This window comes from Phragmites australis, chromosome 19, assembly GCF_958298935.1.
Source record: "Phragmites australis chromosome 19, lpPhrAust1.1, whole genome shotgun sequence".
NCBI lineage: Eukaryota > Viridiplantae > Streptophyta > Magnoliopsida > Poales > Poaceae > Phragmites > Phragmites australis.
In genome coordinates, this window is record NC_084939.1 from 11131137 (window position 1) to 11158493 (window position 27357).

A 27357-nucleotide genomic window follows, 5' to 3' on the forward strand; every position below is an offset into this window, starting at 1 on the left:
GTATATGTATTCTCGACTCCAAGGATCATGCATTTAAAGCTGTAGCAAGGATTAAGACATGTTTAAGTTCATTAAGCGGTAAGCAACCTAGACTCTAAGTGTAAGCAACTGACTTAACCAACCACCGACTCAAACCCTGCCAACCAACTGATCAGAACAGATATATGAACAACAAGTGTATAAAAGCAAACCCTTCCCACCAAACCACCAACCACATACCGACCAAACCACCCCAATCCAACCATGCCACAACCCACATCGAAACTCTACGACCAAAACATGGTCGCTCGGTGGAGATAAGCGATAGCGATGCTCATGACCGAGAGCGCGGCAGTTCGAACTGATTATACACCCTGCAGGGGGATACTCCTGGACCCACACGACACAGGGACCATACGGCTTGTGCCACCCGCTAAGATGCGCACAAGGGGTACCCGTGACAACCTTTTCCAACCAGGCCCAACCATGTGGATCAACCAAAGCTCGGCACGGCGGTATTAGAACTACTCCCCGAGCAAACTAATACCGCTAAAAGCCCGGACTCAAACCGGACTCACACCGTCTATGACGAGGCCCACATGACCACGTCTGCGAAGGTAATCAGCTCGCCTACCATTATATCAGCATGTGGTGAGTAAGGTATGTGCTAAAGCCGACTACACCGATGATCGGTGCTTAACCGGTGCAAGCGGTCTACGGTGTCCGGATTCCCTCCCCGAACTGCCTGAGGACTCCTCGTGAGCAGATGACACCCCTAACACCGCCCACACCTCGTCTCAACTCACCACTCACCAAACCGACTCATCATCAACACAACCATAAGTGTGAACAAGTAATAAGTCCTAGACTCGCGACAACGGTGGACGCCGTCGTCGACTTCTACCGGAAAGCCTAAGTACCACTAAGCATAGCGAACTAAAATTAGACCTCGATGACACCACTAGGCTCCTTGGAACAACACATGACACGTGACCGAAATGGGATAATGCATCGGCATAGGTTCTACCAAACTCAGTACCCGACACATGCAATGTATACATAAGCGTAGATAACATATTAAATTTTCAAGTAGACACGGTGCAATATGAACGATGCTTGCCTTGCTGCCCTGGATCAGAAAGGTGGGGCGCCTCACGCTCGCCCACGGCCTCCGGGATCGACGGATCGGCGTTCACTATAGAGAGCAACGCGTGCAATGTAATGAGCATGTATGAAATGCGACCATGTAAGAAAAATATGCTCCACAACACATGACAACATTATTCCAAGATCGTACTGTCCAAACCAGAATTTTCCAAGTGGTCTCATAAAGTTTGGAATTCGTACGAATTAACTACGAATTTTACAAGCTATCAGCAATCAGGAAAGCCTGATAAACCGTGCTCGGGGTGCCCCGGATGAACAGTACTCGCGGGGTACTCAGGATAAACGGTACCCGGAGTGCTCGGGTGAACAGTACCGGGGGTGCTCGGGGTGAACGGTACCCGGGGTGCTCGGGTGAACGGTAACCGGGGGTGCTCGGTGAACAGTACCCGAGGGGCTCGGTGAACAGTACCCAGGAGTGCTCGGGATGCTCGGTAAACAGTACCCGGGTGCTCGGGTGAACAGTACAGGGAGTGCTCGGGGGTGACAGTGGGTGCTCGGTGAACAGTACCCCCGGGTGCTCGGTGAACAGTACCGGGGTGCTCGGGTGAACAGTCCCGAGGGTGCTGGGGTGAACTGCACCCGGGTGCTCGGGTAAACAGTATCCGGGGTGCTCGGTTGAACAGTACTTGGGCGCTACAGTTAAATCAGTCTCGTGCAGCTCCAGAATAGCAGCTATTACGAAGGGAAAAATTAGACTAAACTAACCTGGGAGTCTCTCTAAATTAAAGGTAAAAATGCCTAAAAGGGTGTACAGGGTCTAGACTTTGCTCAACCGTCTAGCAACATGATTCCTAACTCAAATCCACATAAATCCTCATTTGTTCCCAGACTGAAGAACTTTGCAACCCTAGTTCCAGATTCAAGATCTATCCAACCAAAAATGAGCATACTTGCCATGGGAGCCTAGCAGACTCACCCAAGGTCCTTTGCTGAGATTGGTGACCGCCAGTTGAAGGAGGAAACGACGGAAAATGGCTTGGAGAAGAGTGGAAAAACTGCTGCTTCCTTGCTTCACCCAAAGAACACCAAACAAGTTCAGAACCAGCTCGAATTCCTTCGGGGAAACTGAAAATGAATTGGATGGATGAGTAGTCCTTGAGCTGGTGGTCACGTGAGTACCACATACGTACCTTGATCTTGCTCCCAGAGGTAGGGATCCAAAAGGGGAAAAAAAAGGGAGCCTAAGAGAGAGAGTGAGAGACAGCCAACTCCAACTTGCTTCCTCAAAAAGCCTTATCTGGTGGAGTGGGTGAGTAGTACATCGGCAAGTTTCTTCTTTTTAGGGGGAGGGAGAGTGTTGTTGCCCAGCTATTGAGAGATATTTTCCACCCAAGTGGGCCCCATTTACCTAGAGGAAAGTTCAGACTTACTTCTAGCTCCTTTATTTCTCTTAGTTTTCCTTCTCCCACCTCATTGATTCAAAGTGAAGTGCTCCAGTGACCCAAACTGGAACATGAGGCTGAAATTGCATGTTTTAGGATTAAAACACACAATTACGGATTTCAGGACGTGACAAACCTCCCCCCCTAAAAAGAATCTCGTCCCGAGATTCAGTACGAGTCGGGGAGAGAACGATGAGCACACTCATGTGAGAGATTCCAAATATACCATATTGCGACATCTTTCACAAGTCCTCAAAGAACTCAGGATACTCGGAGCGGAGCTTATCTTCCCGCTCCCATGTCGCTTCGGCTTCTGTATGGTTGCTCCATTGGACTTTCAGGAATTTGATAGAATGGCGCCGTGTCTTGCGCTCGGCTTCATCCAAGATACAAATTGGTCGCTCACAATATGTCAAATCCGGTTGCAACTCTTGGGGTGCAACATCAACGACTTCCGTCGGGACTCGGAGACACTTCTTCAATTGTGACACATGGAACACATTGTGTACGGCGGAGAGAGACGGAGGCAAGTCCAACTGGTACGCGACCTCTCCACGCCGAGCAAGAATATGAAATGGGCCAACATACCGAGGCGCCAATTTGCCTCGGACTTGGAATCGACGAACGCCTTTGAGAGGTGAGACCTTCAGGTACACGTGATCCCCCACCTCAAATGTGAGCTCTCGGCGACGTCGATCCGCATAGCTCTTCTGCCTAGACTGGGCCGTGAGAATACTCTTGCGGATATTCTGGACATGGTCTTCTGCCTCCTTGACCAAATCCGGACCCAGAAAAGCCCGCTCACCGGATTCAGACCAATTCAGCGGCGTACGGCACCTCCGACCATAAAGGGCCTCGAATGGCGCCATCTCAATACTAGCCTGGAAACTGTTGTTATACGAAAATTCCGCAAACGGCAGGCATATGTCCCACTTCTTCCCATAAGTGAGCACACAAGCACGGAGCATATCTTCGAGAATCTGATTTACCCTCTCCGTCTGACCATCCATCTACGGGTGATATGCCGTGCTGTGGAACAACTCGGTTTCCATAGCCTCCTGGAAATTTCTCCAGAAATGAGAAGTAAATTGTGTACCCCGATCAGAAACGATCTTCTTCGGCACTCCATAGAGACAAACAATTCTAGTGAGGTACAACTCCGCATACTGCTTAGCAGAGTAAGTCGTCCTGACAGGAAGGAAATGCGCGGACTTTGTCAACCGGTCCACGATGACCCAAATAGAGTCATACCCACTCGAAGTCTTCGGTAAGCCTGTAATGAAATCCATCCCAACTTCTTCCCACTTCCAAGATGGAATGGGCAAAGGCTGGAGTGTGCCGGCAGGCTTGATGTGTTCAGCCTTCACCCTTCGGCAGACGTCGCACTCAGACACATACCTAGCAATCTCCCGCTTCATGCGAGTCCACCAGAAACGGGGTTTCAAATCCTGATACATCTTCGTACTGCCAGGGTGAATGGACAGCAACGAATCATGAGCCTCATCAAGGATCTTCTTCCTCAGCGCCTCGACCCTCGGAACCACTAGACGGTCCCCAAACCAGATAACGCCTTGATCATCCTCAGTAAAGCACAAGGCCTGCCCGATCTTCCTCTTCTCTCGAATTTGGGTCATACCCTTATCATCCCTCTGTGCAGCCTTAATCTCATCAATGAGCGTGGACTTGATTTCGAGATTGGCAATAAAACCATCCAGCACCATATCAAGCCCAAGACGCCGGAAATCGTCGCATAACGTGGAATCCATCGGCGAGGCTACAAGACAGTGACAATGAGCCCTTCGACTCAAAGCATCGGCGACCACATTCGCCTTGCCAGGATGGTAGTGAACCTCCAGTTCGTAGTCTTTGATCAACTCAAGCCACCTGCGCTGCCTCATGTTCAAATATGACTGCGTGAAGATGTACTTCAGGCTCTTGTGATCCGTGTAGATACGGCACAAGTTGCCCATCAAGTAGTGGCGCCACATCTTCAGAGCGTGCACGACAGCTGCAAGTTCAAGATCATGTGTCGGATAGTTCTCCTCGTGACGCTTCAGCTGTCGGGATGCATATGCAATGACTCGGTCCTCCTGCATCAAAACACAGCCGAGACCGATGCCGGACACGTCGCAATACACATCAAATCCTCTGGTCACATCAGGCTGAGCAAGCACTGGAGCGGTCGTGAGCAGCTCCTTCAATGTCTCGAAGGCAGACTCACAGGCATCTGACCACTCAAACACGCTGCCTTGCTTCAACAACTGAGTCATCGGCTTCGCAACCTTGGAGAAGTTCTCGATGAACCGACGGTAATAGCCTGCAAGTCCAAGAAAACTCCGGATCTCACTAACATTCTGGGGCTGAACCCAGTCGAGCACATCCTGCACCTTGCTCGGGTCAACTGCCACTCCGTTCTCTGATAGAACATGTCCCAGAAAAGCCACCTCCCTGAGCCAAAACTCACACTTGCTGAACTTGGCATACAACTGATGCTCTCGGAGCCTGCCCAGAACAATACGGAGGTGCCCAATGTGCTCTTGTTCAGTCTTGGAGTATATCAGAATGTCGTCGATGAAAACAATGACAAACTTGTCCAACTCCTCCATGAATACCGAGTTCATGAGGTACATAAAGAAAGCCGGCGCATTAGTCAAGCCAAACGACATAACGGTGAACTCATACAAGCCGTATCTAGTAGAGAATGCTGTCTTTGGAATATCCTCTGGTCGGACCTTGATCTGGTGATAGCCCAGCCTCAAGTCAATCTTTGAGAAGACTCGGGCTCCAGTCAACTGATCAAACAAGATGTCAATCCTAGGAAGCGGATACACATTTTTCACAGTGACTGCATTCAGCGGACGGTAATCAACACACATCCGGAGAGTGTCGTCCTTCTTCTTCACGAATAGAGCCGAGCATCCCCAAGGTGAGGAACTAGGACGAATGAAACCCTTCGCCAGCAGCTCCTGGATCTGCTTCTTCAGCTCAACTAGCTCAACTGGCGACATCTTATACATCTTCTTCGAAACCGGGGCCGCACCGGGCACGAGATCAATAGAGAACTCTACTGCCCTACCAGGCGGCATTCCAGGCAACTCATCCGGAAAGACATCCGGAAATTCCCACACCACAGGAATGGTCTCCATAATCCTGGTGGGGACAGCCTTTACGGCGAACAGGCAGGACTTGACATCCTCTAGCTTTAACTGGACCCGAGTACCTGACAGACCATTGAGGGTGACGGTCCGCCGAGCACAGTCCAACACAGCCTTGTTCTTGGAGAGCCAATTCATTCCCAGAATAATATCAATTCCCTTCGAGTTCATCACTAACAGATTGACAAAGAAGGGAACTCCGTTGACAATTACCGTCGCTTTATTCACACACTGGTTGATTAAAACTTTGGCCCCTGGGGCGTCTATAAGGTACGGTGTGTGGGTAGCACTGACTCTCAACCCACTTTTCCAAACATAACCCGAAGATATAAAGGAGTGAGAGGCTCCTGAATCAAACAAAACCACTGCAGAAAAGATGTCAGAGTTGAAACTCATATCCAACGTACCCATTAGGACGGTGTCACCCTCCTGAACCTCGTCGGCGGTAGTGTGGCGAGCTCGACCACGCTTGGGAACGTGAGTCGCCTGCGAAGACTGCGGTGCTGACTGAGCCGGCGGTGGTCGCGGGGCACTCACCGCGGCTCCCGGCCTCGGATACAGGCACTCCCTCGAGAAATGGCCGACGCGACCGCAGTTGAAGCACGGACCGCCTGAGCCACCGGTCACGCTCACTTGGGAGCCGGCTGGTCGTGCAGCCTGCCCCTGTGGAGCAGAGAACGCAGGACGTGGTACAAACCACATCGGTCGTGGGTAGCCAACCGATGGCACCTGAGACTGTGGAGGCTGACTCTCAGAGAGGGCGCGTTGCGAGCTTCCGCCCACAGAAGATGAGGAACCCCTCTTCCGCCTCTTCTCCTCTTGTGGCTCTTATACTTGAGCTCCACCGTGATCGACGTGCTCACCAACTTGTTGAAGTCGGCGAACTTATGCGCGGACAACCGGTCCTGCATCTTCGAGTTCAGGCCATTCACGAAGCGGCGCTACCTGCGCGCATCCGTGCTGACCTCCTCGGTAGCGTATTGTGCAAGGTGGTTGAACACCTGCACGTACTCCATCACCACCCGACCTCCTTGCTTGAGGTCCTCAAACTCCCGCCTCTTAGCCTCCATGAGGCCACTCGATATGTGAAACGAGCGGAAGGCCTCGCGAAACTCCGCCCATGACACGCGGTGATCGGCGGGGTGCATGGCCAGAAAGCCGGACCACCACGCACCCGCCGGGCCCTGAAGCTGATGGGCGGCGAAGAGCGCCTTCTCGTGATCCTCACAGTGAAGAAGGGCGAGCTTCTGCTCAATCGTCCGGAGCCAGTGATCAGCATCGAGAGGATCCTCAGCTCGCGAGAAGACCGGCGGCTGAGTCCGCAAAAAGTCCGAGAAGTCGTCTCGGCGCACGGCCCCACCTCCTCCATGAGGAGCCGCGTTGCGCACGAGAGCCTCCAGGAGCGCTTGGTTCGTCTGGAGGAGAGCGTGATTCGCTTGGCGGTTCTGCTCGATTTGAATGAGCACTTCCGCCATGGTCGGCGGTGGAGGAGGGTTGTTCTAACCGGAACCCTCCGGAACCTCCCCACCACGCCGAGTGACAACCATTCTGAAATGTAAAACTAAAAGGGGAAACGTCAAATTCCGACTCAGCACAATGCATTCGCCGGATATATTGTTAGAATCCCGTAATACATGTACAAACATGAATGCATGCATGAATGCCATGAAATGATGCATGCTCGAACCTAGCTACCGCTTCTTTCTCAAAATAAGAACCGCACCTGCAAGCATCAAAATCACAGGCAGTTTATAACATCAAGAACGTACCCTTCGCGCTAGAAAAAGTAAGAGCGCGAACGGCCCTTGTACCACATGCCGTACAAGCGACAATCCATACGTCGACAACGACGTATTCACTTCCCGTAGACCCTACGGGACATCTCGTGTAAACGCCACACGAGTAGACGACCATGTCTCCCATCGCATGGTGGATGTTCATACGCTATTGCTAGCGTATTCACTTCCTGTACGGATCACCGTACGGAACATGCCGGGCCCCTGCCTCGCATCCGGCTGAGCCCTCGGTGATTAACCGCCACCAAGCGTCGTACCTTACCTTCCGACGATGCAAAGCCGAAGATGCAATGCTCAACATGAATCGATGCAGGGCCGAAAGCAAAACAATGTGGTATAAGACATATAAACGTCACTCATAATACGCATTTAACTTAGGGGCATAAACGATAGCAGTTTAATACATATTAAACATGAAGAGGCATAAACATAAATTATGGGTTGTTTAGGTGAAGTTGTCGACTTACTAAACAACGCACTAATTATGTTTAGGCTACTAAATTAAACCAGGCTCTGATACCAAGCTGTGAGGAACTGTCCAAATAGTATTCTAATTAATCATCCGGAGGATCATTATTCATAATCACAACCTCGACGATTAACCAGAATACCATTCCGGTAGTCCCGGCACGTGTTTTGTACCCAGGATCGGAACACATGCCTTCCAACTCAAACATCACAACACAGTTTAATAGAGAGCAAATAATTAAACTGGATTACCATTATTAAACATGCAACTGCTTCCACAATTTACAACAAAAGAGGAACAACAACAACTACGCAGCGGAAGATAAACCTATACAACAAAAGAATATGGAGCCGTATGCCCTTAGGCTCCATACCACAAGCGTCGGAGTTCGGAGTAGAAGGTGCTACTCCTGCCCGCCACCCTGATCGGCAGGCACAAAGTAGCCGAACACTGCCTCTTCCTCGCCAACCTGCGAACCTGAAAGCAACTTAAGGGCAGCACCCCTTAGTACGAAGGTACTAGCAAGTCTTACACAGTATGAGTATATGTATTCTCGACTCCAAGGATCATGCATTTAAAGCTATAGCAAGGATTAAGACATGTTTAAGTTCATTAAGCGGTAAGCAACCTAGACTCTAAGTGTAAGCAACTGACTTAACCAACCACCGACTCAAACCCTGCCAACCAACTGATCAGAACAGATATATGAACAACAAGTGTATAAAAGCAAACCCTTCCCACCAAACCACCAACCACATACCGACCAAACCACCCCAATCCAACCATGCCACAACCCACATCGAAACTCTACGACCAAAACATGGTCGCTCGGTGGAGATAAGCGATAGCGATGCTCATGACCGAGAGCGCGGCAGTTCGAACTGATTATACACCCTGCAGGGGGATACTCCTGGACCCACACGACACAGGGACCATACGGCTTGTGCCACCCGCTAAGATGCGCACAAGGGGTACCCGTGACAACCTTTTCCAACCAGGCCCAACCATGTGGATCAACCAAAGCTCGGCACGGCGGTATTAGAACTACTCCCCGAGCAAACTAATACCGCTAAAAGCCCGGACTCAAACCGGACTCACACCGTCTATGACGAGGCCCACATGACCACGTCTGCGAAGGTAATCAGCTCGCCTACCATTATATCAGCATGTGGTGAGTAAGGTATGTGCTAAAGCCGACTACACCGATGATCGGTGCTTAACCGGTGCAAGCGGTCTACGGTGTCCGGATTCCCTCCCCGAACTGCCTGAGGACTCCTCGTGAGCAGATGACACCCCTAACACCGCCCACACCTCGTCTCAACTCACCACTCACCAAACCGACTCATCATCAACACAACCATAAGTGTGAACAAGTAATAAGTCCTAGACTCGCGACAACGGTGGACGCCGTCGTCGACTTCTACCGGAAAGCCTAAGTACCACTAAGCATAGCGAACTAAAATTAGACCTCGATGACACCACTAGGCTCCTTGGAACAACACATGACACGTGACCGAAATGGGATAATGCATCGGCATAGGTTCTACCAAACTCAGTACCCGACACATGCAATGTATACATAAGCGTAGATAACATATTAAATTTTCAAGTAGACACGGTGCAATATGAACGATGCTTGCCTTGCTGCCCTGGATCAGAAAGGTGGGGCGCCTCACGCTCGCCCACGGCCTCCGGGATCGACGGATCGGCGTTCACTATAGAGAGCAACGCGTGCAATGTAATGAGCATGTATGAAATGCGACCATGTAAGAAAAATATGCTCCACAACACATGACAACATTATTCCAAGATCGTACTGTCCAAACCAGAATTTTCCAAGTGGTCTCATAAAGTTTGGAATTCGTACGAATTAACTACGAATTTTACAAGCTATCAGCAATCAGGAAAGCCTGATAAACCGTGCTCGGGGTGCCCCGGATGAACAGTACTCGCGGGGTACTCGGGATAAACGGTACCCGGAGTGCTCTGGTGAACAGTACCGGGGGTGCTCGGGGTGAACGGTACCCGGGGTGCTCGGGTGAACGGTAACCGGGGGTGCTCGGTGAACAGTACCCGGGAGTGCTCGGGATGCTCGGTAAACAGTACCCGGGTGCTCGGGTGAACAGTACCCGGGAGTGCTCGGGGGTGAACCGTGCTCGGGTGCTCGAGGTGAAGAGTGCTCGGGTGCTCGGGGTGAACAGTACCCGGGTGCTAGGGTGAACAGTGGGTGCTCGGTGAACAGTACCCCCGGGTGCTCGGCGAACAGTACCCGTGGTGCTCGGGTGAACAGTCCCGAGGGTGCTGGGGTGAACTGCACCCGGGTGCTCGGGTAAACAGTATCCGGGGTGCTCGGGTGAACAGTACTTGGGCGCTACAGTTAAATCAGTCTCGTGCAGCTCCAGAATAGCAGCTATTACGAAGGGAAAAATTAGGCTAAACTAACCTGGGAGTCTCTCTAAATTAAAGGTAAAAATGCCTAAAAGGGTGTACAGGGTCTAGACTTTGCTCAACCGTCTAGCAACATGATTCCTAACTCAAATCCACATAAATCCTCATTTGTTCCCAGACTGAAGAACTTTGCAACCCTAGTTCCAGATTCAAGATCTATCCAACCAAAAATGAGCATACTTGCCATGGGAGCCTAGCAGACTCACCCAAGGTCCTTTGCTGAGATTGGTGACCGCCAGTTGAAGGAGGAAACGACGGAAAATGGCTTGGAGAAGAGTGGAAAAACTGCTGCTTCCTTGCTTCACCCAAAGAACACCAAACAAGTTTAGAACCAGCTCGAATTCCTTCGGGGAAACTGAAAATGAATTGGATGGACGAGTAGTCCTTGAGCTGGTGGTCACGTGAGTACCACATACGTACCTTGATCTTGCTCCCAGAGGTAGGGATCCAAAAGGGGAAAAAAAAGGGAGCCTAAGAGAGAGAGTGAGAGACAGCCAACTCCAACTTGCTTCCTCAAAAAGCCTTATCTGGTGGAGTGGGTGAGTAGTACATCGGCAAGTTTCTTCTTTTTAGGGGGAGAGAGAGTGTTGTTGCCCAGCTATTGAGAGATATTTTCCACCCAAGTGGGCCCCATTTACCTAGAGGAAAGTCCAGACTTACTTCTAGCTCCTTTATTTCTCTTAGTTTTCCTTCTCCCACCTCATTGATTCAAAGTGAAGTGCTCCAGTGACCCAAACTGGAACATGAGGCTGAAATTGCATGTTTTAGGATTAAAACACACAATTACGGATTTCAGGACGTGACAAAAATCCTCACATCTAGTCGAGGATTCTCAAGGGAATAAGGCAGAATGTCGCATTCTGGTGCACCGGAAGAGAAAAGCTTGCTCAACCGGGCAGTGACATCCTGAGGTCACAGAGCTAAGAAATAAAAGAAAGGATTACTCGACAAAGCTCTAAATTCATAGCAAAACAGAAAGGGAAAAAATACTAACTAAGTCTTACATCCGGCTGCATCCCTAGAAGCATCCTCATCCCCACTGTATTCCCAAGCCAAGCGTGTTCATGCCTTCAAGGGACTTAATCTCTTATTAATAAAGTCTTTAGTCACATACCACCCGGTTAGGCCAAATTGCCTCAGCATGCCAATCTTGTTGGCGAAATAGGTGGTGTGGTCGGATTCTCGGTGCTCTTTTGTCCAAGAAGGATTTTGGATGGGAAAAAGACCTTATACACTAAAGGAAAACCAATCGGTTCAGGATTGGAGACGTAAAACCAAAGTTTTTTCCAATCCTTCAACCAAGAAGAGGTTAGGGGAACCAAGATGTAGGAGTTTTTCATTCCACTCCTCAATTGGAAACCACACCCCCTCGACACATTTATTCTCAGTGATCCTTTTCAATTTATAAAAGTACTAAAAAAAATTTAAACTTGGCTCGATGCCAAGGAAAGCATCACATAGATGGACAAAAATACTAAGCATGGTGACAGAGTTGGGGTTCAAGTGGTGAAGCTCAATCTGATACCGATCAAGCATGTTGAGAAGAAACTTGGAAGGTGGAATGTTAAAACCACAACGGAAGAAGGACTCAAAAACTACAAACTCGTACTCGATCTTGCAGGAAGGGAATCTCTCACCGGATGGTCCTCCATCCAACCAAGCTGCATGGTGGCACCACTTCTTCACTTCAAGCTCTGCCAACTGAGATTCTTGCATTGTCGAGGGTGTCCAGGCTCGATCATAAACCTCGCCTCATCATACCGATTGGGCGAGGTACCGGCAACTGCTGCATCCGACTGCTTCTCTGGTAAGGAGGAAGAGTTGGGATCCATGGATCTAGAAGTTCTTTCTGGTGGTGGTGTGTGCTAGAATGAAGAAAGTTGAAAGGCTTGTGCAGGAAGACTGATGGCAAAAATGAGGAATGGCCACCACAAGTCCTAGTCATACGGGTAAAAAAAACCAAAAAGTTTCAACCACTCCTGCCTTTGCAACGTCTCGATCGGCGTGAAAAAAGGAATGACGATGATGTGCAAATCTCTGCACGCCCTTCTGCCCTCATTAAATGCACCCATACCCGTCATTTCAAATTTTGAAAGGTTTTTTAACTCTACTCGGAATCGTGTGTCGATTAGTTGAGTTCTTTAAATCTTTAAAGTCTCAATTGCGGTTAGCCACAGGGCGCTCGACTCGACTTAGCTTCCACTCGATACTCGGGAAAGGATTCGTCCATACTCAATTCTTTCGACCATAAGTTTGAACTACTTTACTTGACCAAGCTTAAACTTACTAGTACTCGAGTATGTGCTTATGGAAACCTCTCCTACGCAGTAGAGTTAGGGGGTTACTGTGGAATATCTAACTATAGGGTATATGTGCATAAAGAGTATATCACACACAGACAGGGTATGTACAACACAAATTAGGAAGTTTTAGATATCACGGAACCGAATATACCTGATATACCCGGAATCAAGAAAGTATATATTAGGAAGGTTTAGATTGATTACCCAACCCGATACGATCATTATTCAAAATAGATTTATCTATTTGGACATCAAGGAAGACAACTCCCTATCGACTACAGCTGGATAGGAGTCGGTACCTCACCCCTATATAAGGCGGAAAGGCTGGGGAAGAAAGAAAGAGAAGAGAGACAAAAAAACATGAAACACGCGAGAGAACTCGAGGCAAGCATCAAGACCCTAGAAGAGAAGATATTTAGCCATTTTAGCCTCAAGTTAGATTAGATCCAATCTACTCTATGTAATAGTTTTAGCCACATTGCTTGTACTCGAGATCATCAATATATGGCAACAACACCCCCACAGGATATAGGGTATTACTCCAATCGGAGGCTCAAACCTGTATACATCGATTGTCTCGTCTCATGATTTCTCCCTACACTCAAAGGTACCCAGTCAATTTAAGGACATATTGTCAGGAACTAATCTTCGACAAGTAGCTATATATTCTGCTTCAGCAGTAGACTGCGCAACGCTAGATTGCTTGCGAGAGGACCAACACACAAGAGAAGTACCCAAGAAATAACAAGTACCAGAAGTACTCTTCCTATCAATTCTACACCCAGCAAAATTCACATCTGAAAAGCCATGAAGAGAAAGCGAAGAGGATGCAGAAAATCAAAGGTCATACACGAGAGTATGCTTGACATACCTCATAATGCGTTTCACCGCTTGGCGGTGAGATGTCCTTGGTGAAGCTTGGAAGTGAGCACACAAGTAGATGGTGAAGGGGATGTTGAGTCTTGTCGCCGTCACGTACAGGAGGGAGCTGATCATGCTCCTGTACTCCCACTGGTCCACCTCCTCGCCATCTTCATATGGATCAAGCACGGTCGAGGTAGCCATCATTATCGCCAATGGCTTTGCATCGCTCATGTCGAACCTCTTCAGCAAATCCTTGGTGTACTTCATTTGGTGGATGAATGTATCTTGCTTGCATTGCTTGATTTGCAGCCCAATGAAAAAGTTGAGCTCGCACATCATCAACATCTCGAACTCCCTACTCATAGTTTCTGCAAACTTGGCCACAAGTGCATGAGAAGAGCCACCAAAAAATGATATCATCTATGTATATCTGAATAAGTAAGAAATCATTGCCATACTTGAGAGTGAACAAAGTTTTATTAGCTGACCCCATCATATACCCATGCCCTAGCAAGAAAGACCTAAGCCTATCATACCAAGCCCTAGGTATCTGCTTAAGCCCATACAAAATTTTCTAAAGCTTGTATACTCTATAAGGGTATTTGGGATGCTCAAAGCCTTGTGGTTGCTTGACATAGACCTCTTCCTCTATGAAATCATTTAGGAAAGCACTCTTGACATCCATTTGATATAACTTGAAACATCGAGGTGCCGCAAATGTAAGGAGGATCCTAATAGATTCTAGCCTAGCTATTGGTGCAAATGTCTCTCCAAAGTTTATCCCCTTCTACCTGAGTAAAACCCTGAGCTACTAGTCTAACCTTATTTCTTACTACAAACCCATCCTTCCCCTGTTTTTTAAAAATCCATTTAGTGCCTATGGTGTGAATATTTGGGGGTGGCTCTATTAGGACTCAAACTTGGTTTCTCTTAAAGTTTTCAAGCTCTTCATTGACCCAACTCGAATCAGATAAATCATGTCCAACATCATGGGACTCAAAAGAAGCAATAAATGCAAAATCAGTGGAATAAGCATAAGAAACAGATTTGGACCTCGTTACCCTCTCACCAAGGTCACCTGTCATCTGCTGTGGGGGATTGTCGCCGCTGAATGTGTTGAGGGGCTTCGCGTTGCGAGATGAGCTCCCCATCAAACACTGCTAGTGCAGGCTCGAAAGTAGCTGAAGTGGAAGTAGAGGCTGCAGGACCCTCTGCCGGTGTCGAGGAGGCAGGGACCAGCTCAAGAACGAATGTAGTAGTAGGAAGTAGTGAATCATCCTCGTCTTCTTCGAAAGCTGGAAGGTCGCTGTCTACGAAAATGCTTTCGCTCATCTCTTGATCACCTGCACACTCAAAGACAGGACTAGCACAATGGGTTGATTCATCAAATGTCACATCACAGGATCCATGATATTGTTAGTGTCAAGATTAAAGACCCTGTAAGAATGACCATGAAGAGAATACTTTAAAAAAATGCTATCAGAAGAACGCGACTCGAACTTATCAAGATTGCCACGCTTTATGATGAAGCACCGATGCTTTAGTGTCAAAAATTTTTCTGCCAAATCATTTTATCACTCAAAGTTATTTAATTATAGGCACACAAGTACAAGAATCACATAATGATTTTATTTAACCAAAATTGCATAATGATGAAACGAGCTAGAAATAATTTCATGTGTTAATAGTTGTGTCTTAGCTATATCCAATGGCCGTAACATTTTTCTAAAGAGCTCAAAATTCTTTTTCTTAAGTATATTCATTCATATGGTTTCTATCCTTACCCGATCGATATCATCCTTTACCACTACAACTTTGTTGTATCTCACAGTTCTTACCAAAATTCGAATAACTTTGAACCTTTTACTTGTAAAAAGGAAACCCTCTGACCCTTCACCAAGTCATATTGCAAGAGGCAACCCGCTGTCAGCAGGCCGAAAACATTACCTGCGACAGGCCGAAAACATTACCTCCTAGGTGCACCGGCAACCTGTCGTCCAACAGGCTCAGCATCGACGAAGCAACCGGATCCTAGGAAGAGCGATGCTGCCCAATTTGACACAAAGGGCTGGCTCTCCTTCCTCCAGAATGCCAGCTCCACCACCAGGGCCAAGCAAGCAGCTAAATTTGTCGACGACTCCGCTTCCATTTCCACAATAAAAGATTGAGGCGCCCGAGCGACCACAGGTCAACAGTAAGCCCTAGCACATCCCCTCGGGCAAAGTGTCCCCAGTCCCCACAGCTGTGGAGAAGTCAAAAAGAAAAGAAATAAACTGTATTGCAATCATCAGAAGCTCCTAAACGTATGGTATTTCACATTTCTGTACCGGCACATTACTAATTTCTGAAGTTTCAGTGATATAATGAACAGCTCAACACTGGTCGATTCCTTCATTTGAAAGGAACTAAACTATGTATTCTCTTGTAAAACAAATGTTCTGATAAGGTGTTATACATGAGGACCTGGGTAAATGGTACAGGTAAAGAATCCTCAAAAACAAAACTGAGGAATTCGAAAGAAAAAAATTTATGTTGACAAACAGTTCACCAATTGCCTACTGGCACCAGATAATCCTTCAAAGCTGTGAGTCTCTTCTTGCTCCTTAGTTTCCGAAACGCGCCTGACTCGATTTGCCGAATCCTCTCCCTGCTCACACCCATGATGTTGCCGATCTCCTGCAAGGTCCTTATCCTACCATCCTCGAGCCCAAATCTCAGCACGACAACTTGCTTCTCGCGCGCGGTCAGAGTGTCCAGTGCCTTGTGCACATCCTTCTTAATTGACATTCTGTTCAGCATCTCTTCTGCTGTCTCAATGCTGGGATCGGCTGTGACTTCCTGAAAATGGAGGCGAGATCTTATCTGAGCTCTATGACTTAAGGCACATGTGAAATACAAGAGTAGAACGGCCATACCTGATAAGTCATATCAGTGGAACCAATTTTGCTATCAAGGGATACACTGTACTTTGGGAGGTTTACTGCTGCCTCTACTCGTTTGACTGGCATACCAGTGTCCACTGCTATTTCTTCATTAGTGGGTCGTCTTTTCAGCTTACAACGAAGTCTTCTCGTGCACTCCTTCACACGGTAACTTGCTTCAACCATGTGAGCCTGGTATCCAGAATAAAGTAATAAACCAGTGTAATTAATATTGCATCTGAGATAAATAGTTTTGATAAGAAACAAGAAACAGTTCATCCATCTAGAAACAGTTCTGAAAGCTACCTCATGATGGCCAAAGTCTAAATAAATGAACCAAATGAACTGAGATGGTATCAAATGTAAATCCTACTTAAAATGAACACTCAACGGACACCAACGATATTAAACAAGAAAGTCAATCAAAAGGAGATATATAGTAGCAGAATGCAAGCGCTTTATCAAGACTTGAGGAGAGAAACACAAAACAAACTATTAATCCTACTATATCAACAAATTGGCATCTATGCTTTAGACTAGAAAATTAATAGTTATCTCAAATTTGTGGACTGACTAGCAGTTTCACAAAATTTGGAAACGGCTGCACCCCAACTATACGTGCTCTCTGAGAAACTTGCTAATTTAATATGGGTCACACCTATGCATGACTAACTCACTATCAGCGTGAGTACAGTTGGTGCATAGACAAAACATATTGAATCAGGAAAAAGGAAAGGATCCGAGTGGAAGAGGGTGTACTGGCAAGCGAAATATTTGGGACTGCTCCGATACAGATTTACGCATTGCTTGTTTGATCCACCAGTGAGAATATGTAGAGAACCTAAAACCTTTTGATGCATCAAATTTCTCAGCTCCCCTTATAAGGCCCTGCATTCCTTCCTGGAATAAAAACCTAAAAAATAAATGCCGATGCTAAATACAGCACTGCAGATACTATCCTTATCAATAAAAAAGTACATCATACACCAAATTACCTGAATAAGATCATAAAGGTCCATTCCAGGGCCTTCAAACTCTCTAGCAATAGAAATGACAAGTCGCACATTAGATGTTACCATTCTGTTCTTGCAATAGATACCATGATCCAGACGCTTCCGCAAAGTTTTCTCATCAATTCCAGCTGCTGCAGCCCACTGCGAGAAGGTTGGCTGGCCACCATTGTACTCTGTAAGCTCAGATTGGATTGCCTCAAGCTTCAAAAGATCCTGCACCAATTACAATTTCCATAATTAACTCCAAAAAAACTCTGCAACATGAGAACACCAATTAATTGTTTCCAGGAACCTTTAATTACTTAGTTCTTATGATAGATATAAAAAGAAAAAGCTGCATAGCAATACTATTGCAAGATTCAAAAGTCTTGTATCATGCATGACACCACAAAATCCTGATGCAAGACAACAGATTTTTCCAAAATTACTTGTGATTTGTCAAGATTTTCCTGTTCTCCTCCTCAAAAAGATTATCCTGTCCTGCAAAATCTCTGCCTCTTCACATGACAAATGACAAACCAGAAAGAGACACAAGTTCACATCTTAGTGTAACAACTAACCAGGTTTCACCCTAGTTAATCTGGAACCGTCAAATGCACCATGCAAACCTATACAGCTTAAGCTTCAGAATATTTATGGTCATATAGAGCAGTCAACCTAGTTCAACTATCATACTTCTCAGTCACAAAAAAAAGTGACATTCTGGCCTTTTGGGTTGTGTGTGGTCAAACAATTGAAACTTTGGCCATCGTATTTTTAATATTGAGAATGAACATTTGCAAATGATGTTAGTAGATTTTTCTTAAGTGAATTCATAATATTAAAAAATTGCTACTTTCCTTTAATAAATTCCAATAGAAATTAATGATCAAAATTACATTAACTGACCCACTGGCTGGATTTAGAAATAACATTAGGACTTCACTTTATGTACAACCATACATATCAAATCTAGAAAGGCCTTAGCTCGTACAAGTGATTTGATGCAAAGCCTTAACATCTTTGGCCTGAGATATATATATTTTTTTTTGGTTTGTCCCACATTAGTTTTTCAATTGCCAAGGTAGAAATTGGAGCATGATAAAATGCATAAATTGTCAAGCAAACTTCTTAGTTGAGAAGATCCATAAGTACATATACAGCTGAAAGGAAGAACGGTACTATTGAGTTGTACTACACCAGTCTCACCTGAATACCTTCTGAGAACTCAACCTCTTCCTTTGCTGTAAGAAGTCTCCTGCCAGTCATCTTCCACAAGGAACCTAAAGGATTCATGCTAGATGAGGAACCCTTGGACCGTTTCTTCTTTGAGGATGTTGCAGATTTTTGTGAAGCACGAACGGTGGTGGCAGCCTTTATTGCTGCTCTGGTTCTCCTAGCTCTTCTTTCAGATTGACGAGCAGACTTGACAGCTATGTTCTCGGTGTGCTGTGCATCATTGTCTAGTACACCTTCATCACCCATGATGCTATAAGCTTCTATGTCCTCTAGCAAAACATCATTAACATATTCATTAGGGATGCTCGATTCCATCTCTGTGCGAAGGATCTCGTTTGCCAAGTAGTTGTCCACGCCCTTCTTTTGTCTGACCACAGGCTGCTCATTGTTATTTTGTACCATCCGAACAACTTCTCGAGATGCTTCAGCTGCTGCTCTGGCAAGAGCAACTGCCTCTGTGGCTGCAGCTGCAACTACAGCCTCTTCATTTAGATGTGCTTCCGATGCCAGAGTTGACTCAAAGTTTCTCTGTGGACAGACGTTACAACATAAACAATGAATATTTTGATAACATGTTATTACTGAAGACAAAAAAGAAACTTAGTAACCATTAAGATATATGATTATGCGCCATCATTCTACCACCTAGAGACTAAAACATCAAGTTTCATTTTTTTTTTCCAATACTCTCAGAGAAATGCTCCTATCGATTTAAGCAAGGCAGCTTGACTAATGGCAGTAGTTCTCTCAACAGTTCAAAATTCTTACAGTTGATTTGAGCAAATTTTGTTATCAACTGTATTGCTTGCAATTACGAAATCAATAATAAACATGAAGGCAAACATCAACTACATCATACATTAGACAATACTCCTAATTTTTACAATTAACGCTTTAGCACCTGCTCTGTTAATAGTTTTAATCAATGTGCCTATAATTAGGAATACGTTGACTATCGGCTGGCACTCCCATATATTTTGTCCTAGAAATAGCAGCACCTCATGGCATTGTTTGAGAGGTGATTTGGGCTACATATATTCATTCAAACATAGGATCGAGCAAAGGAGTGAGAGGCCCGCCCCCAATTTGTTCACACACTGAATAAAGAAATAAAAACAGTTGCTTGACTACAAGAATCCCAGCACCACGAACGGACGGGCAGCACAGCAATCTTCATACACAATCGAGCGGAGCAGAGCAGAGCTGCTCACCTGAAGAGCCGGCGCGACGTCCAGTGAGGCGTACACGAGTCTCAGCGGCGCCCCGCCCCCGTTCACGCGGTCGGCGTCGACGACGGCGGAGGTAACCGCACAATGGACGCGGAGAGCGGAGCACTTGGACGACGACGAGGAGGAGGGCGCGTGGGCGGACGGCGACGGGGCCCACTTGAACTGCGGCGCCAGGCACGCCATTGGGGAGCCCCACCGGGCTGGCTGCTGGACGCTCACCTCGTCCTCGGGCAAGTGTCCATTGCCGGGCAGTGGGGGAAGGAGTGGGGGGATGGGGTAGGGGACGGTGGTGATAGAGTTCGGGTTTCGTCTGGTCTCTCCGGATAAGGGCGGAGATTGGACTCGGCTCAGCTGGGTGCCGGGGCGAAATTCTTTTATTTATATATTTTTATTTTTCCATATTAATAAAAATAAACTGCTATTTTAAAATATTGTATATCTAAGTTACCGTCGTTTGTTGGAAGACCGATAGCAAGGTGTTCATATTACAACGGTTAGAAATTAAATACACTGATCGATGCAACGTCCATATCAACATGTCATCCAACCAATAGATAACTATTGGACACACAACATGATTTTGCTGGGCCTATTGGAAAATGTTACGCCAGTTCAAAGGACGACATCATTTTATACACATACATGCATACATGTTTTCCACACGCACATATATCAATGCATGATGTTACTTTTGGACATGTATGTAGTTATTTTTAATTAGAAAAAGTATATGTGAAAAGGTATCATCCGTTTAATGGGTGGTAGTAAAGTTTTTGTCTGTTGGTCGAGCGCTATGTTAATATGGACGCTATGTTTGTTAGAATATTTAATTTGTGACCTGTTGCGTCATGAGCCTCACAAGATGTCGCTAGTTGGATGGACGACAACTTACTATCGTACTTCTAACGGGCGACGGTAGTCTAGATATGTAATATTTTAAAATAACAGTATATTTTTATAAATATTAAAAATATATATAAAAAAAAAAGCTCGTGTGAGGGCGGAGATGTTGGTGGGCCACCTGCTGGACCGGCAAGTACTCTTTTGCAGCTTGTCAGTCCATATATGGGCCACCGACAAATAAAGGGTAGACAAATCAGTTTTGCGTATTATCCTTATATAAAAATTTGTAGGTTGACGCTGATCCATCTACAATTATCATGCATGCTCACCACACCACACATCAGTTGCTGAGAAGACCGGTTTATGGTTCTCCTCAAAGAGAATATCTATAATTGGCCTAGAGAATGGATGTTGTGTCTCCTAAGCCTAATGTCGAGTGCGTGATGAATATAATGCGGGAGCCCATCTCCTATCCCGCCATGATCAGCTTATATACTTCCTGTAAGGTCAGTGATGTCCGGTCCGGGGGACAGGTATGACGGTTATTCGTGTCCCTTCGCCACTGTTTATTGTTTGTGACTCTAGGCCGATGGGAATCCCATGTTGCCGGAATTGGACAGTTAGGATTCATTTTTGTGAGTGGAGAGGCGATTGCCTAATCAATACAATATATTAAAGCTGGAAGAATAGGAGCGATTCTAAGGTCAATGCAATATAGCTACTGTTATGTAAGATCATATGTATGTATATATGTATATATACGGATATGGATACATATATGTACATGTATATATGTATGTATCCATACATGTATACGTATACATATATGTATCCATATATTTGCATGTATAATATAATTTTTTAAAATTCTAGAAAAATAGCGAAAGGTATAATAGTTATATTGATAAATCGGTTGAAATAATCTAAAATGTATAGAAAAATATTTAAAACTCAAAAAATATGAAACAAATTTGTTAGGTTTGTATTACTATCGTCTACATATTAAAATTATGTACATGCATAAAAATAGTATTGTTTTTCCTATAATTAAATAAATATATTAAATATTAATAAATTTATAAATAAATATTAAGAAACTTAAAATTGGTGAATCTAATCTTTTAGTCTTTTTTTATTATGTTCTATGAACAAAACAGACGCGAAGTAAGCGTGCCTCGCCTAGTATTCCTTAACGGTTGCAGGTCTCCCAATCACTCCTGTGGTGTGACATGATCCTGTACACCGATTGATTGTGTACCAAAGGTATTTGGTCGTGTCAATCCATCTTTGTGATGTACTTATACACAGTCAGTTGACTACCAATCGCAATTATTTGATCGATAGTTAACTTTTTGTCATACCTGCTTGACCAAATTATAATCGGTCTAGCTAAACATTAGATCTGTCTAAGAATATACACGGTATTATGGGATATGATCCTCATCAATAATTGGCAGTTTTACTCAGCTAGACATCTGTTAAGGGGCTAGATTTTTCCTTTTCGGGCCCTTGAGCTTTACGCCATGTTGATGACAGATCAACATGCTGTGTCATGCTATATAAACACTTACGCGATGATGCTTAGGTGCCATCACTTTTATATAAACACTTACGCGATGAACCAAACCAGCGCAGCACAAAAGCAAAGATGGAAAGCTCAAAACATCATAAGGAAAGGTAAACCCAGTGCATGCAAATGCGAATGACCCGAAGCAATCCAGGAAAAATAATAGCAAACAACATTGCAGCCAGATACAGAATTTGCCAAAATAAATTAAAAATAGAGTTTTATTAACTCACATTGTTACATTAAACTGATACAACTGCAAAAGAGTTTATTTCTAATCTCTGAATAACACAATGCACATAGCCACAATCTAATAATCAGCAACCCAATACATGCGATAGAAAATAAGAAAAAGTCTAACGAGATGAAATCGTATCCCCTCATTTATAGTTATTCTGCTTAGGCTTGTACACGGAATCTAAACTATCATCCAAACCAGGTGAAGAGCTCCCTAGCTATAAACTCTAGTCACATACATGCTATAGTAACCATCTCATGATGCTTTTGCTGATGTAGCATAGATCATGAATGTACCTATGTGTACAAATAAAAATAATTTATAAATGAGAAATATATTTTCTCTTATTAAAGATAATATTATTTCTGTATAGTCATAGGGCACCAACAAAATGTGGCCGCTGCCACTAGTATATAGTTTTTCAAATTTTTACTAAGACTCCAAAGCCAATTCCCAAACATATTTTGAACACTTCGTAGTTGGTAAAGATTTGATGCTACATAGATTAATAACCATGCAAAATATGTGAAATGACAATCAAGAAAGATGTGCTTAATTGTCTCAAATTTATGACAGAAACAACAGTTCTAATCACGAGGCCATTGTCTTTTCTGTAGGTTATCATTTGTTAATAGAATACTCTTGTATAAATACTAAAGGGAGATTTTAATTTTTAATAGTAGTTTTAATATCCATATTTGATTATTCTGAATTGGTTCATCCTCTTGCACAAGGGCCAGGTACAAAGAGTTAATTGTGAACCTTCCAACTTGATTTAAGCTCCACTTAAATTTATCTCACCCCTAGATAAAGTGGTGTTGGTGAGACGTGCTATCAATTCGTTCCACATGGCCAACTTCGGGCCAGTCCGGTCCCGTTTGGATAAAATATTTGTGGGGAATGACTTTATCACCTTAGCTACCGATGCTTGTTTATTTTGCACGATGTTATATAGTAAAAGAAATTGGACTCTCAGTTCAAGTTGCCTAGCCAAATGCCCTCCCAAAATAATTTCGGAGCCATCCTTTGGGTTAAAAGTATCATATCAAAATAGAATATTTTTCACTTCCATTAGTCAACCTCAAAAATATGGTCACCTGGTTTCCTATCATCCGGCCCAAAAGAATGTCACTTGAACATATATATTATTTAACTAGAAATGACAACTGATCTCACACGACAGACTAGAGCAAGTGCTTCAGTGTCTGATTGGTTCCTCCCTGACGTGTTTCAAAATTCAGGTTGAGTTCAAAATTCAGAGTGTCCGAAAGGAGAGCTCTGGAAAGCCAAACTCTGACTCCATTTTATATCTAGGTTCTTCGCAATTTTTTTATTACAAGTATTTACAGAACCCTTAAGTAGAAACATGCACCCATAGGCAGATACTATTGTAGAAAACTAGTGTTGCAGGTACATCGATCGCTCCTTTGCAAATTAGCTCACCACAGAGCATCTTCCACAACCCATGTAAAAAAGTGCTCCATTGGAAATTCCATGCCATGGTTGTAACTGTGCATATAAAATGAGGCCTACACATCCAGCACTTCTGCATATTGGACGACCAAGTTTGATGCATTGATCTCCTTCCTTGCCCTAGTCTGCACAATGAGAATATTAAGGTCATCTTTAGAATGCATGAATTTAGTAGGAAACAGCTGTAATTTCCATCAGAAATCGTGTGAAATTCTTGCATTCCAAACTGGTAGAAAAATGTTGTTTCGTAAGAAGTTCCTTTCATATTTTCTCGGACGCCCAGTAGGGTTAGCGTATCGGTCCACCACAGACTGTAAACTAATAAATTAATATAACATATTATGCAATTCAAAAAGTTCTGTGATAGATGTAAGAATTCTAACCTTTATGGTTGTATTTCTCCATGCTTTGTCCATCTCCTCAAACACATCCTTTATAGTCGGACGTCCAATACTCGAGCTCGCCACACAAAGGACTACGATTTTCAGTATCAACACGAAATCTTCTATGATAACCTCATCTCTAACCCGTTGGTCTATGAATTCTTCCAGTGCTTTTTTCCCACTCACAACATCCTTGGCCTTCAGACAAAAAGGGAAAAATGTGTGGCTCGTAAAAATATAAATTTGAAAGAATTTAAACATTTAACTCCTTTGACAGAATAAGAGTGACATAATGCCAGAAATGAAAATTATCGGTCCCAGTTAAGTAAACAAGAAAAAACAGTTCGTGTCAAAAATAATGTAATCTTAAATATATAAAGTGGTGAAATTATTTCCACATACTTAGCAAAGTTATACCGGTTTATGATGGCTATATGGTCCAGAAAAACAGATTGAACTACCTTCTTCGTAAGAGAATCACGCGCAACAATGTCGAGTTCTATGACCTTCCTTCCTGACAAAAGCTGCAGTGCAACCACACCGAAGCTGTATATGTCACTGGCACAAGTGAGCTTCGAGTGTGTGATGTACTCGGGATCCATGTACCCAATGGTTCCCCTCACATCTGTGAACACCTTGGTCTCCTCCATTTCCAGCATTTTCGCCAGCCCGAAATCGGATAGCTTAGGATCCTTGTTCTCTGTGAGCAAGATGTTTGTGAGCTGCAAAATTCAGAACAGAACTTCAGAACATAAGATGATAACCTATCAAGAACATGTTATCATTCACAATTTCACATTGTTATTCATGCAAATTTTAATCGGTATTCTCACCTTGATGTCTCTATGAACAATGCATCCATCAGGATGTGTATGGAGAAACCTCAGGACAGATGCACAGTCCCTCAAGATCTTCACTCTTGTTTCCCATGGGAGTACAGAGTCACTTCCTGTAAATCAAGAACAAAACAATGCATTCTATATTTCAGCTAGTTTAACATACTATTTTCTAGTATCAGAATCAAACAAAGAATTACTGCTTGTTCATCTCAAAGCTATAATTGTTCTCACTCAGTAAGTTCTGAGCCAGGTTGCCATTGGCACAATACTCATACACCAGGTACTGGTCTCCCTCCTCATCACAGTACCCAAAGAGGCACACCAGGTTGGGGTGCCTCACCTTGGACAGCTGCTCCACCTCCCTCATGAAGGACCCCGACATCGCCGTCTTGTGGATGTGCTTGATCGCGACCAGCTGACCGCTCGGTAGCACCCCTTGGTACACCTGGCCGGCGCTACCGGACCCGAGGTAGATCCTGCTGTTCGCGTAGTTGATCGCCCTCTCGATCTCAGCCTTGGTGAATTTGTACAGCCCTGACCACCTGTTGATCACCTCCCCATGCACCTTGTTGACTTGTGGGAGGTGAATGGAACAGTACATGAACATTTAAGTGTTTTTTTTTTGCGTGGATGAACATTAAACATTTTGGTGTCTGCATCTGAAGGTTTCAGTTCAAGTGTTGGAATTTGATGCGCAGGTATTGAACTACCTACCTTGAGATGATTTTAGTGAATCGATGCTGGTTTCATTGGCTTTGTTATTGTTTCTCAGGCATCTGATGATCGCGAAGGTGAAACAGAATATCAGGAAAGTGAACACTAACAGGACTGGAAATGAGCTACCTGAAATTTGCAGAGACAGTAAAGTTAAGAATTAGTGAAGCATGTGTTAGATCTGTTGGGTCTGCGCATAAGAAAGGCTTGGACTTACGTTTGACCTTGATGTATTCACCATCTGCAATTGTCAAAAGGATCTCGTTAGTTATGTCATTATTGTACTTCACTTGTTAATACGAACAACAATTCTGTCATAATTAACCATTCTAGTTCAGTTAAATGAGATGGTCTAAGTATTACAAGTGATCACAAGTAAATCGGAATGGTATGTCTATGATCAAATTTGAAACAGGGATAAAATAACCGATGGTAACAAGACGGTTAAAGCTTCAAAGCCGGTACGTCCCATACCAGCCGGGAATCAGTACTTACCTACTCATTTCAGTACAATCTTGCTGACTATGCTTATAGCAACCATCTGTTTATCAGCATATTACCAGCTGGCAACATAAAGATTTAATCCGAACAGAAACAGCCACGTAACAGTCATTTCATCACTTAATTTGATGATTGCTCCAATTTAAAATTGCATACGTATGAATCTCGTAAAGTCCGACATGTAGGCACTCAGTCGTACTTATATCAATCTTTCAAAAGCTAAGTATAACTTACTGTGATTGTCTGATTTTAAGGTATGTAACTCATTTTCCCTTAGGCATAACAGGATGGAACTTCGATAGAAACACGGTTACATACCTCATGTTTGAAACATTCACTAGTATTCCTATGATTTTTTAAATCAAAACTATACAGATCTTCCTAAGATAGGCGCAGTTCATATTAATGCAAGTAAAAACAATTTTTTTTACAGAAACAAATGACCAAACAACAAGATGGCATGCGACACTACAGTTCAAATGACTAATTGGGGGGAATATCTCAAGTGAAAATGAACCTGTGATAAAATCACGGTCAGCCTTGCAACCAAGTACGGCCACCGAAATCAGAACCACCTGAACCAGCGCCTTTGCCATCCTCCAGTTTTTTATTTGCGCTCATCAGGCGAGAGTTGCAAATGAACTCTGCAAAGCATTTCGCATGGAGTCAATCTTATATCACTTGATCTCCTTAGTAAACTTCGCTGGACATGCCTACGAGAGCTGGATATTCCTCACAGGCATTTGGTGCACCACTAGATTAATATGTTCTAAATTTCTTATGCATCAATATTGGCGTATGTAGATTATTGAACTGTTGCTTGTGTTGGGGAGGAGGGGAATATACTCATAAAGT

The 27357-nt window shown here is 44.5% G+C and overlaps 2 protein-coding genes across 2 annotated transcripts; both read right to left on the reverse strand.

Moving 5' to 3' along the window:
* Positions 1 to 15942: 15942 nt before the first annotated feature.
* LOC133900406 (RNA polymerase sigma factor sigB) lies at positions 15943 to 20247 on the reverse strand. Its single transcript, XM_062341534.1, has 6 exons — positions 19927 to 20247; positions 18686 to 19243; positions 17480 to 17710; positions 17244 to 17384; positions 16479 to 16676; positions 15943 to 16401 (listed from the first exon to the last, which is right to left on the reverse strand). Exons 1-6 carry the CDS (start codon positions 20125 to 20127, stop codon positions 16108 to 16110), a joined length of 1623 nt encoding a protein of 540 aa, XP_062197518.1. The 5' UTR covers positions 20128 to 20247; the 3' UTR covers positions 15943 to 16107.
* A 3709-nt stretch (positions 20248 to 23956) lies between these two features.
* Positions 23957 to 27244, reverse strand: LOC133899914 (probable serine/threonine-protein kinase PBL28). The gene is made up of 8 exons (XM_062340948.1): positions 27020 to 27244; positions 26219 to 26242; positions 26002 to 26130; positions 25519 to 25860; positions 25282 to 25397; positions 24910 to 25170; positions 24449 to 24646; positions 23957 to 24190 (listed from the first exon to the last, which is right to left on the reverse strand). Exons 1-8 carry the CDS (start codon positions 27096 to 27098, stop codon positions 24122 to 24124), a joined length of 1218 nt encoding a protein of 405 aa, XP_062196932.1. The 5' UTR covers positions 27099 to 27244; the 3' UTR covers positions 23957 to 24121.
* Between the last annotated feature and the right edge of the window lie 113 nt (positions 27245 to 27357).